The sequence below is a fragment of the Rosa chinensis genome, chromosome 7 (assembly GCF_002994745.2).
Source record: "Rosa chinensis cultivar Old Blush chromosome 7, RchiOBHm-V2, whole genome shotgun sequence".
In the NCBI taxonomy this organism is placed as follows: Eukaryota; Viridiplantae; Streptophyta; class Magnoliopsida; order Rosales; family Rosaceae; genus Rosa; species Rosa chinensis.
The window spans coordinates 12,583,274-12,602,046 of record NC_037094.1 but is presented as its reverse complement, the minus strand read 5'-3'; the positions used below and the strand labels follow the sequence as shown (position 1 = coordinate 12,602,046).

At 35.8% G+C, this 18,773-nt stretch overlaps 1 protein-coding gene, 1 long non-coding RNA gene and 1 pseudogene across 2 annotated transcripts; all 3 read left to right on the top strand.

Moving 5' to 3' along the window:
- The first annotated feature begins 6,064 nt into the window (after positions 1–6,064).
- Positions 6,065–7,182, top strand: LOC112177419 (annotated as a pseudogene).
- A 771-nt stretch (positions 7,183–7,953) lies between these two features.
- Positions 7,954–14,846, top strand: LOC112176751 (dynamin-related protein 1A). The gene is made up of 16 exons (XM_024314809.2): positions 7,954–8,208; positions 8,637–8,700; positions 8,886–8,993; positions 9,220–9,321; positions 10,862–10,912; positions 11,143–11,204; positions 11,339–11,429; positions 11,625–11,689; positions 12,133–12,327; positions 12,460–12,579; positions 12,760–12,830; positions 12,955–13,180; positions 13,287–13,337; positions 13,602–13,968; positions 14,108–14,247; positions 14,346–14,846. Exons 1-16 carry the CDS (start codon positions 8,080–8,082, stop codon positions 14,472–14,474), a joined length of 1,971 nt encoding a protein of 656 aa, XP_024170577.1. The 5' UTR covers positions 7,954–8,079; the 3' UTR covers positions 14,475–14,846.
- A 2,554-nt stretch (positions 14,847–17,400) lies between these two features.
- Positions 17,401–18,338, top strand: LOC121050541. The gene is made up of 4 exons (XR_005803307.1): positions 17,401–17,490; positions 17,835–17,929; positions 18,093–18,182; positions 18,269–18,338. It is a non-coding gene; the product is annotated as an uncharacterized LOC121050541 (long non-coding RNA).
- The last annotated feature ends 435 nt before the right edge of the window (positions 18,339–18,773 follow it).

Below are 18,773 nucleotides of genomic sequence, written 5' to 3'. Positions count from 1 at the left end.
AGAAAATGTAGAGACTATATCAATGAGAAAAATAGAGACTTAGGCATCACACCTGACTTTACTCATGCACAAAATGTAACCCATATTTGTTGTAATAACATGATTTGACAAGCTTCCCCTTAGTGCTTTGGTCTACCAAGAAACCAACTAATCATGCAATTTAACAATCTCTTTTGAAGCGAAGCTAAATTACACGACCTTTATACCATTCAAATCTTCCAGATCCTAAATGGCCTCTGGTGCCATGAGCCTAAATTCTTCCGGAACCTAAACTCACATCATCATGCTTTATTTTCAAGTAAGAAATTCAAGCAACTTAGTTCTTCCCATAGGAATAGCTAAGCCACCACCTATTTAGCTACACATGCTAATAGAATCAAGAGTTTATCAAGTTCATGTTTCTGATTCATTAATTTCCTAAAGCATGCTTCTAGGTGATAAATCTATAAACACACTTAGAAGACATGAAAGTATAGTAGCCTAAAGATTCAAAATATGCATAAGCATCAAACCACATGGAAATTTACATTATTTGCAAATGAGTTTGCCCTAGCCTCAAATCCAACTACTTGCAACACATGTTATTACAAATACAAGCCATGAACATCAAATTAAAGAGAGAATGAGAGAAAAAGAGAAGAACTACCGAACCTTCCACCTAGCTCTCAAAGATGTCAAATGATGAGAGAATTGCTTCAAGGTATGAGATTTTCGGTTTTACAACCCAAAACACCACACATCCACAAAACTCAAAAACAAAGAAGAACAAAAGGCTTGGATGTGTGAAAGCAAATGTTGTGATTGATTTAGAGTGTGTAGAAACTCAGTTTTGGTGAAACCCAAGTGCCTACACACCTATTTCTCACAAAAACTCAAAGAACTATATACAAGGTATGAAAAACTAACCTAAAACTAGAGAAAAGAGAGATTTTGATGCTCCAAAATGAGGAAGCCAAGGGAATGCACGATTTTGGATAGAGAGAATGGGCTATTTAAAGGCCAAGGCAATTCAAATCAAGGGTGGAGATCAAAAGGAATGAAGGGCTAGATGTGATTGACAAATGTGTAAGCACAAAATGTGGATCTTGTTTTTGACTCCACATAGAAATGCCTAGAAAGCCCATAGATATTTTGGTGGAGGAGAAAAAAATAAGGGTACAAGGATCATTGTGTAGGGGAACAAGGTACTAAATGGGAGACAAAGGTGTAAGGTGTAAGAATGAGACCACTTGTCCTCTTTCAAATTTTGAAATTCAAAATAACCTAGACCTAAAGTCTTCCCACCTAAAGTCTCTAACCCTAGTCAGCTCTTCCTTGTTCTCCACACATGCACTTGGCTGGAAACGTCCGGAATCCGGCATTGACCACCGTTGACCCATTTTTTGTCCGTTTGCGCACTTTCTTCTCCTTTCTTCCTTTCAATTAAATCTCCATCGAGAGTTCTGAATTGGCCTTTGACTTCTTCATACCAAATGTTCCTCCATGAGTTTAGATCATAGTGGTAAAATTTCAGAGCTTAGTTCAACGTGATTTGGCCGAAACTGCTGCCGGAATCCGATAGGTCAGGTTTTGCAGTTTTTGTCTTTTAGTCAGAAACTTGGGCCAATCTTTTGAAGGCCTTCCACTCTGAACTAGCTATTACACTCTTCATAATAAATGATCCTTAGGATGTCTAGAATGAATATGGAAATTTTCAGCTCATTTGGAGTTCATTTGGTCAGGTTTCCACCCCTCCTTCCTTGCCTAGCTCGGTTTCTCCTAGCCGGAGTAGGAAAATGTGCTAAAGTTGAGTTTTTAGGACATTTCCAAGCTTTTCCATTATTTCCTAGCATGATAAGGAAAACATAATAAATATATATAAATAAATACAAAGTTTAAGCAAAAGTGTAAAATTAGGGGAATAATTACTAAGTAATTATGGACCTAACAAATAGCTAATGGCTCGCCATGCTATTCACTACAACAAATTTGGGCTTAAGCAACGAATCAAATGCAAAGATTGATATATTCCTTGCAATTGGTTGAATTATGCAAAGAATTCTGTGAATCCTTGCATTTGGCTCTTTGTGTTTGCAAGGAATGCAACATGTCCTTGTACTTGGTCTTCCAAAATCTAAAAAATGATAAATTCCTTGTATATAGATTTAGAGTCCTTGCAATTATTGTTGGGTGGGATTTTTTAGCGCTCTGCAAAATTACAAGAGCAAGGATCTGACTCGATTCCTTGTTTTTATTCGTGGACTCCACTGGGAGCCTTTATCATTCCACTGACTCTAGTTAGAAAACGAAGAAACAATTCTCTCTGGTTTGGGCACCTAGATGAAGAACACACCCAGAATACCAAAAACCCCTAATCCAATTGTGACTGGCGAATCTGCAACTCATGAACATTCGTACTCAAACCCAACCCCAAAAGTCAGCAACGCAAGGTTCTCCATCTCTCCTATCGTCATCGCCACCCATCTCTGCTTTCTCACTCGCACGCACTTATTTAGTTTGGTTATGCTTTCTTGCTCGCAAGGTTCTCCATCTCTGCCTCATATTCTGGTTTGTTAAAAGATCTGGTTGTTTTACCTTGATTTATGGACATAATTTGGTTTGTTTTCAATTTAGTTTTCTTTGGATTTATATGATTCCATATGGGTTTCAAGACTAGGCTTTTTATCTAGGCATTGCCCTCTCTGTCGACCTCTCAAGCTTGTTAAAGCTTCAATTTTTTTGGGTTGTATGTTTCACTGCTCTGATATATGTTTTGGATTGTTTTTCTTCTCGTTTTTGCTTGGTTGTAGGTTGAATTGTTCCGGTGATGCCGATTGAAAGTACCGGTGAATATGTATTTGAGGAATTGTAACATTTTTAGATTCCCCCATTTAATTTGTTGCATTTTGAATTCTTTCGTATGTTTAGAATGTTAATAGTTATCAGTCTCTTAGTTGGGTTTGAAGTGCAGTTGAGGTCAGATTATATAGTTTTGATCTGGACTGAGCAGAGCAATAGCCATTTGCCATTCAAAAGACAGACAAGTAACTCCAGCAAGTATGCTCATTTTGTGTCTGCCACCCTATTTTTATTGCTTATATTTTTGTGCATTTCATTGTTCCTTCAGCTGATCATGAAAGTTCAATTGTAGAGATAAAAACAACATTATGAAAAAATGTGCAGATCTCTCTTCTTTGAGTTAACCTAGTGAGCAGACAATTTAAAAAGCTTGGGGTTTGTGACTTTGTGGATATCAGTATTGATTTGTTTATTCATATGTAGAAAGCAATACTGATATCCCCATTTTGAGATTGCTTTGTTTTACCAGAATTTTGAGTTGTGTTTATACAGTTTAATAGTGTAGGCCTACTTAATTTATCATCCACCTTACTGAATTTCCTTAAAAATATGGCCAATTTAAATTCAAGGACAACCTGTCAATTGTAGTCACCTTATTGCTGAAGCTCTTGATCCTGATAGGAAAATTTGATCAACTCAAATTTCCAACAAGCTTAAACAGCTTGGACTCAAAGTTGCGCGAAGGAAAGGATTGCGCCATGCACAGGAAGCTGTTTCTGCTGAGTCTAGTCAAACTGATGGAGATGGAGAAGTACAGGAAATGGTTATTACTCATCATGAATCAAAATCTCACCCTTAGTAAGTACATTTTAAATTCTGAGTATTACAGTTTGATTACTTTTTACTCTAAAGTTTTAGATGCAGTAGTGAACTCACTGATGCCATCTTTTAGTGTAAATTTTGTTATTCATTTACTCTTTCATTTGGGAACAAGGCTTCATGCTTGCTGTTGGTTAATTTTAACTTCATATTTTCATAGGCACACAAGAAAAAGAGTCTGTGGCTTAAGCGAAGAACAGGAAGCTCAAATTAGATCTCTTTATGGTGAGTGTTAATTGGTTGCTTTCTTGACATTTTTTAACTTCATCCCCATTCACTTGACAGGTGTTTTAAAAAAAAAAACCAATGTTGTAGTCTGTTATATACTAGTTTTTAGTTCTAAAGAAAAGAATTGTTCTTTGATCTACCCAGGTTTAAAGACCATAAAAGTTGCAACCACATGATTGCCACTGCAATGGATGGGGATGATACATTGACAGCTCCTCAAGTTTCTCTAAACTTAAGCAGCTTAGGTTATATATTCCTCGGAAGAAGAGGTCTGGAGCTAACATGCTGATGAGGGATCATGACCTAAATGATTCCAACACAAACAATGCGAATCCCTCTGATGATGAAACATTGTTATCATTAATGAACAGGTTATTTCTGTTCCTGTCTGAATGCCAATCTTGTTTTCAACTATTAAGATTTTATTTCACTGCTACTAGTTTCTCTAGCTTATTTTGTCACTGTTGGGGCACTTGGACATCACCAGTACATGTCAAACTATAATTACTATTCTTCTAAGTTAATTTTCCAACATAAGGGAAAACTCATCTGATCAGTTTGGTCTTTAGATCACCTCAGATTAGCCTTCAGCCATTCATTGCTGCCAACCTACCATATGGATATCAGTATTGCTTTCTAGATAAGACCCTTGTTGTTTCTTACACAGAGAACTGGTAAGATGGCCATTGCACTCACTAGTACAAAATCGGAAATAGACAACGTTACCTAGATAACGGTTTAATAAAAAACGTTGTGGTTTTGTTTTTTACAACGGTATAGTTGAAACCGTTATCTATAGATATTTAAAAAGTGTTGGGCCCTTGGTTAGCAGTTTTCTCATTTAAATTGTACAACTGTGTGGTCGAAACCGTTATCTATAGATACTAACAGAGTGTTGGTCACTTGGTTAGAAGTTTTCTCATTTAACTTGCACAATGATGTGGTCGAAACCGTTATCTATAAATACTAACAAAGTGTTGGTCCGTTGATTAGAATTTTGTAGATTTAACTTATACAACGGTACAATTAAAACCGTTATCGATCTATAAATATTCTAGGAATCGTTGTAGTTTACTATCTTCATCATCACCGACAACGTTATCGATTTAGCAACCGATGTAACAATTTCTCAACGCCAACGTTTTTGACGAGAAACTGTTGTGTAATGAAGTTGGAAAATATTTTTCAACTAAAAACCGATGTATACAATCCTCGAAACCAATATTTTTTTGGTAACAACCGTTGTGTATGAAAGTTGTTGAAGGCCAAAAGTGATGTGTAAATTATATTACCACATCGGTATCGAAGCGAAAACCGTTATTGAATAATTACATACACAACGGTGTATTTAGTGCTAATGGTATGTGCTGAGTATATCTACAACGATTTCTGACTAAAAGCCGTTGTAATTTATTATGTTCAACATCGGTGAAGTACCGTTGTGAAGTGAAGCATAAAAAGACAACACTCATCTAGACAACGAAAATATATTTTTTCAGACAACAGTGCGGAACCGTTATCTATTTTCGATTTTGTACTAGTGACTTAGAGTAGAATATTACATTCAAGTACATTTGTTGTTATTTGGTTGCTCGAATTATGGTTTAGGTGACTAAATTGCTAAGAGCCTATCAAATTGTTGTGGTTGCTTTTATCGATTTTGTGCTTATCTGTTTTGGCTTATTGTATGTCTTGGTTCTGTTGCCACAGAACACAACTTCATTACTATTATTAACCCAGTTGTGGAGTAAATATAGCTTGGAAAGACAAACTCCTAGACCGGTGTCTTGCAAAATATGAACTTAATACGACTTTACATAGTGGACTGTGGAATAATTGCTGCTACAATAGTCAAGTTTCTGTTTTCAGATTACATGGTCTTTATTTTTTTTACCTTTATTTTTTTTTTCTGAAATAGACTTGTAGAATTGGCATGCATTGGATTCCTCCTTTGGTTTTTGTTTATACCATTTTCATTTTATAGTTTAGATATGTCAAATTGATAGCATGAAACAAAAGTTAGGCTCACATAAAATAGGCATCTGCACATTTTTTTATAAGAATGTTAGGCTCAAAAAATTTTCATTTGAGTTGATTGAGCAAGATTAGTTTAGTTTCTTAAAATTTTCCTACTTTTACTTCTATAATGCATAGTACATTAGAAGAGTAATAGCTACAAATGGTCTGCAAAATGTCATATTTCGTGAAGAACAAAGTTGCCATTGTCAAGAAGCCTTTCTGTATATTCTACTTAAATTCTTGAACAAATACCTGCTGCAGGACAGTTACTAGGAAGTTGAGGCAGAGGAGATGGAATCTAATTAGTACATTTGATTGACTGGTATGTGATTTTCGCTTTGCAGGTTTTCCTGTTTTTCCATTTGGTTTTGGATCTCAAAAGTATATTTGTTTCTTTTTTTGCTGGGTTGTGATTTCTTTACTGTGAGTGACATATTATGGGTTTTGCATCACTCCAACGGAAAGACTTCTAGAATACCCATACATGTCCAGTGGCTTCTCATCTCAGTGGTACTAAATCAAAGGAGAGAACCAACTCAATTAATCATTTAGAATGTTTGTTATGTTTGGCTAAATTCAAATCTTATCAATGCTTTTAACAGGGAAACCATTGTTGGATTGGGGAACTAGGGAAACGGATTGCCTTTTGGAGCTGCAAGAGGACTGTTATATCTTCATGAGCAGTGTGACATGTCAAAGTTATCCACAGGGATGTGAAGGCATCAAATGTACTTGATGACTACTGTGAAGCCGTAGTCAGAGATTTTGATTTGGCAAAGCTTTTGGATCACCAAGATTCACATGTCACCACTGCAGTGAGGGGTACCATAGGGCACATAGCTCCAGTCCTCTGATAAGATGTCTTTGGATTCGGTATTCTTCTCCTTGAACTAATCACAGGCCAGGCAGCTCTAGAATTTGCCTAGTCAACTAACCAAAAAGTAGCCATACTTGATTGGGTGAGCAAACAACACAAATCATGTATATTTATTACGAAAATAGTACTAAATAATAACTGATTAGTCCAATTTTATATGATTTACATTGGAGATTTATTTGCTCACAGGTTAAAAAGCTGGATCAGGAAAAGAAGCTTGAAATGCTAGTGGACAAGGATATTAATACTAATTGTGATCGCATTGAGCTTGAAGAAATGATTCAAGTTGCACTCGTGTACTCAATACCTTCCTGGTCATAGGCCCAAAATGTCTAAAGTACGTGGTCAGAATGCTAGAAGGTGATGGACTTGTCTCAAGTTTCTGTTTCAAACGCCTCTAAGTGTTGTTTGTCTGCATCTGAAAGTAAAGTGTTCTGTGGTTAAGTGAAAGACTGCTAAATCGCAATTTTTGATGTACGTTAATTGTTTTTAATTCAAGCAATAAAGGAAAAGCTTGGAATGAAATTGGGGTATTTTATTTTATTCAGTTTTGTTTTTTTTTTAATTATTTTTTTTAAATAAATGCAAGGAATTCTCCTTGTATATCAGTTAACCATAGTTAACCCCAGGTGTTTAATTCCTTGCATTTGAGCTGAACAATTCCTTGCATTTGTGAACTCAAATGCAAGGAATTTTCAAGTCGTTGTATTTGCTCTTTTGCAAGGGCCTCTTTGCAAGGACCCAAATGCAATAGTTAACCCCAGGTGTTTAATTCCTTGCATTTGAGATGAACAATTCCTTGCATTTGTGAACTCAAATGCAAGGAATTTTCAAGTCGTTGTATTTGCTCTTTTGCAAGGGTCTCTTTGCAAGGACCCAAATGCAAGGAATATTCCTTGCATTTGGGTTAATATAAGGAATTTCCAGTTTTTTACAAGGAAAAAATTCATTGCAAAAAGCCATTTTTCTTGTAGTGATTCCTTCCTTAATTAATTGTCTCACCATTGGCCCACCATGCTATTCCTTCCTTAATTGTCTCACCATGCATGAGAAATTATACATACACGATATATATATTCCTTGCTTATTGCCATCAATTATGATTGATTCCTTTCCCGCCCTCAAATACTAGAAATGGACTCGGCAACGTAGATCTAGCCAGTCGTCTGACGCTAGTCATTGATTTTAGAACTCCAAATTCCAAAAGACCAAAACCCAATATTTACCTTTCTCTATTTTTTTCAAATACTCTCAAACATCTCTCTCCTTCGTCCTTCCGCCGCCGCTGAGTCTCCGACATGGAGAATCTAATCTCGCTAGTCAACAAAATCCAAAGAGCTTGCACGGCTCTCGGTGACCAAGGCGAAGCCAGCGCATTATCGTCTCTCTGGGATGCGCTCCCCTCCATCGCCGTCGTCGGTGGCCAGGTCAGCTCCCGATTCATTCCTCCACCTTTTCTATCTCTAGCTCTCTGATTGATCTAGCTATACGAACTCTGCTTTGCTCAGCTGTATAACCTAATTCTTAGTAGATGCTGTGTGAATGTTTTGCTTGATTGAACTATGTTGCACAATTTGCTTAACGACGAAGATAGAGTATAATTATTGTGCTTAATCACTGATTCCGTTATATTCTGGACCAGTTCTTAGACGCTAAGACTAGTTCCAGTTATTGTGCTGTGTAGCGAAAGCAAATTGCCTTTTATGTGGTGGAAGTGGAATTTTGCTCATGCTAGCTGAAGCATGTGTGTTAATTTGAAAGGAGAATGATGAATTTGAGAAGAAAATTCATGAGGAATGAATTTATTTTGATATTAATGGATATTGTTTCCCTATGTTTTGGTTTTGTGGTGCAGAGTTCAGGGAAGTCTTCTGTCTTGGAGAGCATTGTGGGGAAGGACTTCTTACCCCGTGGTTCTGGTAAGATTCGTGGTTATTTGTGACGGCTTGGTTTGGTAGAGAGGGTGGTTGTATTTGTTTAGTCATTTAGATATCAAATGCTAGTCTTTGGCAATTCTTGCCACTCATTCTTGTGGATGTTTTTATTTATGGTGATGTTTCTTCTTCGATGTTTGGGAAATGACACAATCGGAAAATGATTGCAGGAATTGTTACTCGCCGTCCTCTTGTGTTGCAGCTTCATAAGATTGACAGAGGTAGCAGTGAATATGCGGAGTTTCTCCACCTTCCGAGGAAAAGGTTCATATATTTTGGTAATTTCTTAATCTTTTTCTGATTTTGGCTCGTCTGGATTTAATCCGCTATGTTTCAATGCTATTTAAATTTTATTGGTATCCATATCAGTAAGGTTTCCATATTACACTTTCAGAGTGTGTGTCGAGGAATAATAAAATGAAAATCAGTAGCTTGATTTATCTTTTCTATTTACTTGTTTATTTTATTCACACTACTAACATGCGAGTATTATCGTATGTACAGCTCTTGTAAGAAAGGAAATTGCAGATGAGACAGATCGTGAAACTGGTCGCACCAAAATGATCTCCAGCATTCCAATTCATCTTAGTATATATTCTCCTAATGGTAAGATAATAGGTATTTGATTTGTTTGCTTGTATTTATTTTCCATTCTGCACTTTTGGAATGGGAATGAGAAAGAATGTGTGGAGGTATTCATAGACTGTTAATAGAGTAATTTGACTTGGATTTGACAATTTTATTTCAAATTTCATTTACAATTTAACTCAAGTTTTGCTTATTATCACATTTTGTAGGGAGATTCTATTCATACCTCCAAAATTAGTATTTGGACCTCTCTCTTTTTCCAAGTAATAGTTGAGTTTGTCAACTCATGTCACATTACCAATAAGGACATAAAAGAGGGGAGGGAGAAGAAGGAAAAAAAAAAAGCCTATTCTTATCTCTAGTAGTTTTCAACTTGGAGAAAACCTTCTCCTCCAACATAAACTCTAAAATCACTGACCATTGTATTGCATCAATGTCTAACTCTGGTTTCTCGATTAGTACTACTAAAACCTAGAAGCATCCACTTGAGAAAATTGAAATTTTGGTTCTGCATCTTGATTACATGGTATGATATTCTCGATTAGTACTACTGTACTCAAAACTAGAAGCATCCACTTCATAAACTTGGAATTTTGGTTCTTGGTTTGATTAAACGGTTTGATTTGGCACCATGTTTTTTTGTGCAGGCCATTGGGAAGAATGATTAGTATTTGTCCTTAGAGAGTCTAGGACCTCATTGTGTTTGATCTTACTTTGAATGGCCTTTTATTTAATTACTCTTCTATAATTGTAGGCTTTTCAATTAACTTGGTATGGCCTAAAAGGTTGGTGCTATTATGCTATCTAACTATCTGATTGTTGGATTTCTTTGTTTCCACTTCAATTCTGTTGTACTATAGTTTCATAGACTTGATAGCATGGTAGACTTTTTTTGTTGTTGTTGTTGTAATACAATAGCAGTACTCAGAGGCCAGAAGGTCAGAAAGAGAAAAACAAAGCAAGAAAGCATAACAGTAACATAAACCAAACTGAAACAAAAGTCAAACTATGATAGTTAGAATTTTGGAAGAAAGACTTAAAAATATGTATGGATGAAAGAAACAAAATAGAAGAGACAAAATTATGTGAAAGAAAGAGACTACCACCTGGAGATTTTTTTTTTTTCAAAGGTAAAACAGGATTGTGAATTGTTCAAAATTTGAGGGAGGTCCATTACCGATTTTGGAGGTATGAATAGAATCTAGAAAAGAAAAAAAAAAAAAAAGATTTTTATTGATTTTATTGGACGATGGGCATTTTGGGAAAATTAGGAAGGTGTAGATAGCATATTGATATTTTGTAAAAATAAGTTTGAGGTTTATTAAGTGGTGAGGTCTAAATACCAATTTTGGAGATATGAATAGAAGCTCCCTTTGTTAAATGATAAACAAGATGGAAGGTTGTTTCAGGATTTCCAAAATTAGTATACTAGAACTAAAGTGTGCCACATTTTTTAATGAGTGACCTAGTCAGGGATTGCGATAGTAGCATATTGTGATTACCACATTTTCCTCTTCTATTCTACTGACATAACAAATTTATGTTTGATTCCTGGCAGTTGCCAACTTGACACTTGTTGATCTTCCTGGGCTTACAAAAGTTGCTGTTGGTAGGTATTTCAGCTCTCATTTTTTTAATTGTATTTCTTTGTCGTTGTATCTGCCTGTGGAAAAGTGTAAAGAAGCCCAAGGGGCTATGGATGGAAAAAGGAATGACATAACATAAATACATATCTAGTATTAACACATTCCTAGGGATCCTTGTACATATTAATTTCTATTGAATTCTATTAATGGTATATGTAATATGACTGTTAACAATCTGCCTGGGTAAATGTAGAGGGTCAGCCAGATAGTATTGTGCAGGACATTGAAAATATGGTTCGCTCCTATATTGAGAAGGTAAAGTCCATTGAAATTTTGATCTGCTTTCTTCTTCTTTTTTATTTATTTTTATTTTTATTTTTATAATTCTCTCTTTTCCCCTGAAGTTATTACTATGTTTAATCATCCTATCTGTTCAACATTTTATGCAGCCCAACTGTATAATATTAGCAATTTCACCTGCTAATCAAGATCTTGCTACATCTGATGCAATTAAAATCTCTCGTGAAGTGGATCCAACAGGTGAGTCTAAAAATTCACATCCAATTTTCTTATCTATTGCTTTCCAAAAAAGATTCATCTGGTACTTCCAAAGTCAAAGCATTATCAAGTCAATCTACTGAAATGTGAATCTTGTAGCTGATATAAACCTGTCACCCATATGTTGCATGAGAACATAGTTCTAGATTTCCACTAATTAATGTTATTGTTTCACAGGGGAGAGGACAATCGGAGTCTTGACAAAAATTGATCTTATGGACAAGGGTACTGATGCAGTTGAAGTAAGTTGGCCTATTATTTTGGTTTTGTTGTTTAACACTAGATGGTTTGGTAATCCTCCATTTAGCTATACAGTTTTAACTGTTAAGAAATAAAGCTTATTGTTTACATGAAAACAGTCTTTGACCTTATTAATATTGTTACAAAGTGGTGGAAGAAGGTTTTAAAAGCCATTTCAGTGCATTGTGTATCATGTCTAAAAACTAGTGTGGGTTGTTAAGGAATAAATATTCTTATTGTTTACGTGAAAACTTTCTTTGACCTTAATATTGTTAAAAAGTGGTGGAAGAATGTTTTAAAAGCCATTTCTGTACATTGAGTATATTAGACTTCTGCAGTTATACTCGCATGTCTAAAAACTTTCGTGGGTTGTTAAGGAATCCAGATTGAAGATGCTCATAAATCTTGCACTATACATTCTGAGTTTCTTTTCCTTTTTGGGTAGATATTGGAAGGAAAGTCTTATCGCCTAAAATTTCCTTGGGTTGGGGTCGTGAATCGCTCTCAGGCAGATATTAACAAGAATGTTGACATGATTGCTGCTCGGCGTAGAGAACGTGAATATTTTTCAGGTACCCCCGAATACAAGCACCTTGCTCACAGAATGGGTTCTGAGTATCTAGCGAAAATGCTTTCTCAGGTAGACAACTACGAATTCTCTGTTCTATTGATTTAATTGCTTTTGCAGGAAGCCATGATAGTAGATCATTTTACTTTAACCTTTGGGGTTATCAGTCACTTTCACTAATCATTGTAATGGTTGATGTCTCAGCATTTGGAAACTGTAATTAAGACAAAAATCCCAGGCATCTGGTCCCTTATTAACGAGACCATTATTGAACTTGAAACTGAACTGAGTCATCTTGGAAAGCCCACTGCGACTGATGATGTAGTAAGTTTGTCCTGTTTTTGTATTACCATGTGAACATATATTTTACTCTTAAAGTCAAAGTCATCAGTTATGATGTTATTGATTAATAATTAGTTATTCTCTCACCTCGTATGGAGGGGAATCTTCGCATTTAGATTGAATTTTTAATATTTACAAGATTCACTTGCTTTCAAATTGCAGGGGAAACTGTATGCAATCATGGATATTTGTCGTCTATTTGATGAAGTATATAAAGAACATCTTGATGGCGTGTATGTATCAAACATTAGTCATTTTCCTAATTATAGGCAGTGCCTTTGTGCAGCTTGGCGTTAGTTGCCTCTGGTAATCCATTGCTAAACTAATCTTATTTAATATGTTCTTTGTTGTCTACAGCCGTCCTGGAGGTGAAAAGATTTGCTATGTTTTTGATAAACAACTTCCTGATGATCTGAAAAAATTGCAATTTGATAAGCAACTTTCAGTGGAAAATATAAGAAAGGTCATTACCGAAGCTGATGGGTATCTACCTCATCTAATAGCTCCCGAACAAGGATACCGTCGTCTCATAGAATCCTCGGTAATTAGTATAAGAGGTCCTGCTGAGGCTGCAGTCAATGCTGTAAGAAAGTAGCTTTTCCTTCAGTGAAAATTGCAAGTGTTTACTTATTTACACTGCTTGTAGCCTTGTGCTAAGATGGTTTATTTTTAAATTCTCTGGATTCCAGGTTCATGTCCTTCTGAAGGATCTTGTTTACAAGGCTGTAAGTGAGACTCCGGTAAGTTCACTTTCAAGTTTAATCTTTTCTTTTAGTTCCATTTTTATTAGTTCGGTAGTTGTAGTAGTATCTGTCTTATTTGCTTCTTCTTCTTTTTCGTTGTTTTCCGTTCTTATAATCTTGAGTTCATTATTTCTCAAGCTCTTGGATAAATGTTGCTTTTTTTTTTCTATTTTCTTTTTGGCCCAAAGAGGCAAAGCCGAAGATTGCTTAGGTTCTTACTTTTCAAGTAGTTGAATAAATGTTGCGCTGGTTGACTTACAGGAGCTAAGGCTGTATCCTGGTCTTGAAGCAGAGGTAAAAAATGCAGCTTGCGCGTCACTTGAGAGAATGAGAGCAGAAAGCAAGAAAGCAACACTACAGTTAGTTGATATGGAGAGTTATTACCCGACAGTTGATTTCTTCCGTCAACTTGACAAGGGTGGCAACCTAGTTGATTTCTTTCATCAACTTCCTCAAGATGTTTTTCGTCAACTTCTTCAAGATGTTGGGAAGGGTGGCAACCCAGTTGATTTCTTGCGTCAACTTCCTCCAGCTGTTTTTCGTCAACTTCTTCAAGATGTTGACAAGGGTGGCAACCCATCACATCCACTGTCTGATAGATATAATGAATCTTATCTCAAGCGAATTGGTGAGACTCCTAAACTAAAAGTTAGCCTTCCTTAAAGGCGATTGTGGTTCAACTTTGGTTTATCTTTTTTAATTGGTAAAAGGATTCATTCGATCATGAAAATACTTACTCACTTCACGTTTTTGCTTAAAAAAAACAGGGTCAAATGTTCTCGGCTATGTCAATATGGTTCGTGCAAGTTTACGCAACTCTATTCCCAAATCTGTTGTTTATTGCCAAGTCAGAGAGGCAAAACGAAGCTTACTGGTCCGTTTCTTCACCGACTTGGGTAAAATGCAGGTGAGTACAGATATCCTTTACCCGTCTTTACAAGTGTGCTTATGATGGAAATTGATTGTTGACTGTGGCATGGACTGACTCGGAATTTCTTTGGGCAGACGAAGCAGTTGTCATCTTTGCTGGATGAGGATCCGGCAGTTGTGGAGAGGCGTACTGCCCTTGCGAAAAGGCTGGAGTTATACAGGAGTGCTCAGGCAGAGATGGATACAGTTGCTTGGTCTGAGTAGACTAGGAATGACAACCCGGGCGATGCCGTGGGGAAGCATTTCTGCGTTATGTTCGCTAAATTTCATATGTTTAATTTTTAAGTGTTTGATTCGCAAAGATAACTAAGATGTGATTAAATGAAAACGGAAAGTTGTTGCATATTCAAAGTAAAGCTCCTTCGAAAAAAGAAAATGTAAAGCCTCCACCGCCCTGAGAGAAGTGGAAACTGTGTAACATACTGACATGTGAAACAAAGCAAAGACAGAGAGCCATCGAATCAAACCCAAAAAACAATAAATTGCATATAACGACCCTTCCATTGTAACAAAGGATTCCCCTTTTTTGTGGAAAAGGCCAATAAAAACAGGACCTAGAGCATTTAAATTTTGAAAAGAAACAAACCAAAGAAATATGAAGGTTATATGATGTATGAGTTGAATGTAATTTTATTAGTTCACCTGGGCTGATGCACGAAAGTTTTTCATGCTTGAGCAAGAGCTGAAAGGTCTCAACATCTACTTCAGTACTGAAATACTTTTCTGAACTCATATGCATTTCTACGCACAATTGCAAAATCCAAGTATATGATTAGAAACTTTAGAGAAACTAAAACAATACAACGTAACAAATAATCTAGAATAATCACCCGACAATTAATAAATCATCTTTTCATGTTGAAATAATCGTCTTTGGCATAATGTATGAACTAATGCATAATAGTATACAAACGTACCATATTCACTTCTTCATTCCTCTGTGGGGGAAGATTTTTTAAGATCATTGGTGACAAATACAAGGTACATGACGATCATCATGCTGAGGCTTTTAAGGATCTGTAGTCTTTGTTGCTGTTGAGTGGACCTTGCTTTGAAGGCGTTATGCAAGGATATTCCCCAAGAGGAATGAAGGAGGACGCCCTCTAATTTCTTGCTTTAGGAGCTTTGATCTTAGCCCTTTTGGCCTCAATATCAGTTGCTCATAGAGATGTGAGGACACCAGCAGAAACCCACCCGCCAATACTGACAATATGATCTTTGCTACTACCACTAACAGATCTTCTTCAATTTTTCTGACCTTCCATCTACTGCTGCTTGTAAATCTTCCTTTCTCATCCTATGGTATATGACTGTTATTCTCACTGAGGTCTATGGCTCTGTTTAACTGTAAACCTAAAAAGGAACACGGTTAGCATCTTCCTTATTGGAACCAAACTAATGCAGCGGCATTCTTTCAATTTCTAAGCAACCATATATGAATCGAGCATATAAAATTCAATGCAGATAAGCTGCATACTCAGCACTTTACATATAATAACAGTAAAAAAAGAATAAACTATCCAAATCCTTGCCCCTTGTAATTCAGTTCAGCAGAAGCAATAGGCAACAAAGTGAAAATTGAGATTGACAATAAATGGGAGTGAATAGCAATTTGATAGAGAGCATCAACTAAAAGGTAGAGCTAATCAAGTACGCATCATACAGCAAAACCAATGTAAATGAGATGAGCATGTATAATATAATGTAAAGTGTTGTAAATATTTGTGGATAATCATGTAAATAGATGATGAGTAATAGGTGTCTATCCCTATAGATTGGTGATTGATAGGTTGTAATTGTAGGAGTGATTGGATTGTAATTAAGCATTACCCTTTTGTGCACACCCTGTAGTCCTATATAAGGCTCATCATGGTGAGATGAATAAGACACACAATCTGATTCTCTGTGTCCAAACTCTCTCTCTCTCTCTCAGAAATTTTTCTGTTTTACAACACGTTATCAGCACGAAGCTCTAACCAAAGCTCTAGCCAAGAAAAAAAAAACCCCCCCTGCTGCAGCCTGTTTGCACGACCCGAAACCTCTTGATTGGGACCTCAGATCAAAAAATTTCCTTCATCAAAGTTGTTCGTCTCTGCCTCTTCTATTTGCCCTCCAAATTTCAGCCCTATTGGAGTCGTTTTGAGACCTGTACACCATTCGAAGTGGGAGCTGTCCAGAAGAGGCGAATAGCTCTTGGATTGGCTGAGAAGACAACATTCTCAGTTCTGCACACATAAACTGAAGATTTATCCATCCTTCATCAAGTAATGTTTTCCAAAACTAATTTTATATTCATGCTTCTTGCTTATTGAGCCTAATGATTGAATATGAACAATCACCATGATGCATGAACCCTAATATTTGGTATATACATATTTATATATATTCGTTTATGTGTCTTGGTTTATTTGGCTTTGGATTGTTTGGTTGGAAAAGAAAAAAAAGGGTTAGGATTCTTGGATTTGAAGCATTTGGTCCAGTAGTACCATATAGTGCATACCAATTAAAAAACAAGCAAAAAGAAAAGGGATTCTGCTGCTCCTGGGATTCGAACCCAGCCACATCATGCATTAGCCTAGCACATTGTCCACTATGCCACTATGGCTAGCTGGAATTTATCAACACCATTTAATATTAATACTGCCATAAGCATATTCAACTCCATATAATTGGTGATTGATCAATTGATCAACCCGTGATTTGATTTTGATTGATTTTATCCAAAGCAATTACCATTGTAATTTATGCTCATTACCACAATCACTTCATTATCACATTGAGACAATTCTGAATTATTGCCTGAATTATGATAGAAGAATTATGGGCTTAATTTTTTGTTACACAAATTTGAATCTGCCATTATAATTCTTTATGCTAGAAGCATTATGGGCTAAATTATTACGCGATTATTACATAAATATTGTGCCAGAAGCATTTGCCAAATTTATTACCTGTACATAATGCCAGAAGCATTAATGGGATTTGAACCCATTTCCTTAGGTATATAATCGCTGCATTAATTTATTTATGTTACGATTTAATAACGTATATTGAATTTGGTTTTGTTATAATTGTGAATATTAATAGAGGCTGAGTCAGAAGCTCAATTAAAATTATATCTACTTCTGTTTTAGAATGTTTCATAATAATCACTTTGATTTGTGTTTTGTCTAGAATCTCTTCTTTCTTGCTTCTGGGGCCTTCTTATTTGCTGATCTCGGTGAGTTGTTTGTGTTTTATTTTTTATTGAGAATGGTATTTTTTTGTTTTGATTATGCTAAATTCAGGTCTAATCAATTATTTTTTATATTTTGTTTCTGGTTTTGCTATTCATTCTCTTTCTGCTGCTATCCGATTTGTTGTTCCCCCTGCATGCATAAATTGGCTCTTCCTTGCCTATTTATGTGAGTTGCTTTTTATGTTGTCTGTTTTTTTTTTCTTGGTCTTCATATTTTTGGTTTGAATCCTTTTGAGTTTGCTTATTTGCATAAGGAGTTTGTGTTATATGCATATGGTGTATATTTGAGCTGAGAATAAATTAGTCAGTTGATGCATATGGTGCAGAAATCTCAAACTGCAGAATGTCTATTTGAAATTGCAGAATGGTTGAATCATTCATAGCAAAGTCATTGAAAAGCTATATATTTCTTGGTCTAAAGGTAGCTAGATGTCTATAAATGAGTTACTGGAAAAAACAATATTGGAATTTCTTTTGCTTCCTGATGCTGTCATTTTGTATTATGTTCATAATGTTTTTCATTTCTCATCTTTTTTTGCTAAGAAATTCTAATTACCTATGTGATTTGTTTTATGACTTTGCAGCATTGTTCTTTTACATGGAACTCCAGGGACTAGAAAAACCGCTTTATGTAAAGCATTAGCTCAAAAACTATCCATCTGATTTAACTCCAGGTTCGTGGATGTATCACTTTTCTCTCCATTAAGTCATGTGTTTGTATATTTGTAGAATGCCCGACTCATGGTTTTATGATTTACAGATACCTACAGTCCCAATTGCTTCAAATTAATGCACACTCTCTATTCAACAAATGATACTCTGAAAATGGCAAGCTGGTATGTAGTCGACACTATCACTGAATATGACTGCTCTTTGTAAACTAAAGTTGGATTTGGACCATGTGCTCTTTGTAAACCAATCTGATAGTGATCTGATAGTTGTTTTGATTGGTGATACTGTTACTGTGATTTTGTTTTTTCATCTGGCTTGACTATAAATGTATGATGATATGCAGATGAAGTTGAAAGTCTCGCTGCTGTTAAAAAATTTGCTTGATCGAGTTTGGAACCTTCAGATTCTATTCAGGTACCATGCTTTCCCCTTTTCCTTTTGCAGGCTATTTTCTAAGCTTTTTCATTAGATGTAATACAAAAGATCAAAATTAACATTTTGCATTCAGTTGAGGGTCAAGTTCATATATTCAAGCTTTTCCTAATTCCCTTCAACCATGGCATGTCCCACAAGCCCTTGACTTGGAGTTACAG

What these genes read in the sequence shown, in the direction of transcription:
- LOC112176751 (XM_024314809.2), top strand. Translation starts at nt 8,080, where the DNA reads ATGGAGAATCTAATCTCGCTAGTCAACAAAATCCAAAGAGCTTGCACG. An exon ending in TTCGCTCCTATATTGAGAAG is followed by an intron (nt 11,205 to 11,338) that starts GTAAAGTCCATT and finishes CATTTTATGCAG; the next exon opens with CCCAACTGTATAATATTAGC. An exon ending in TCGTGAAGTGGATCCAACAG is followed by an intron (nt 11,430 to 11,624) that starts GTGAGTCTAAAA and finishes ATTGTTTCACAG; the next exon opens with GGGAGAGGACAATCGGAGTC.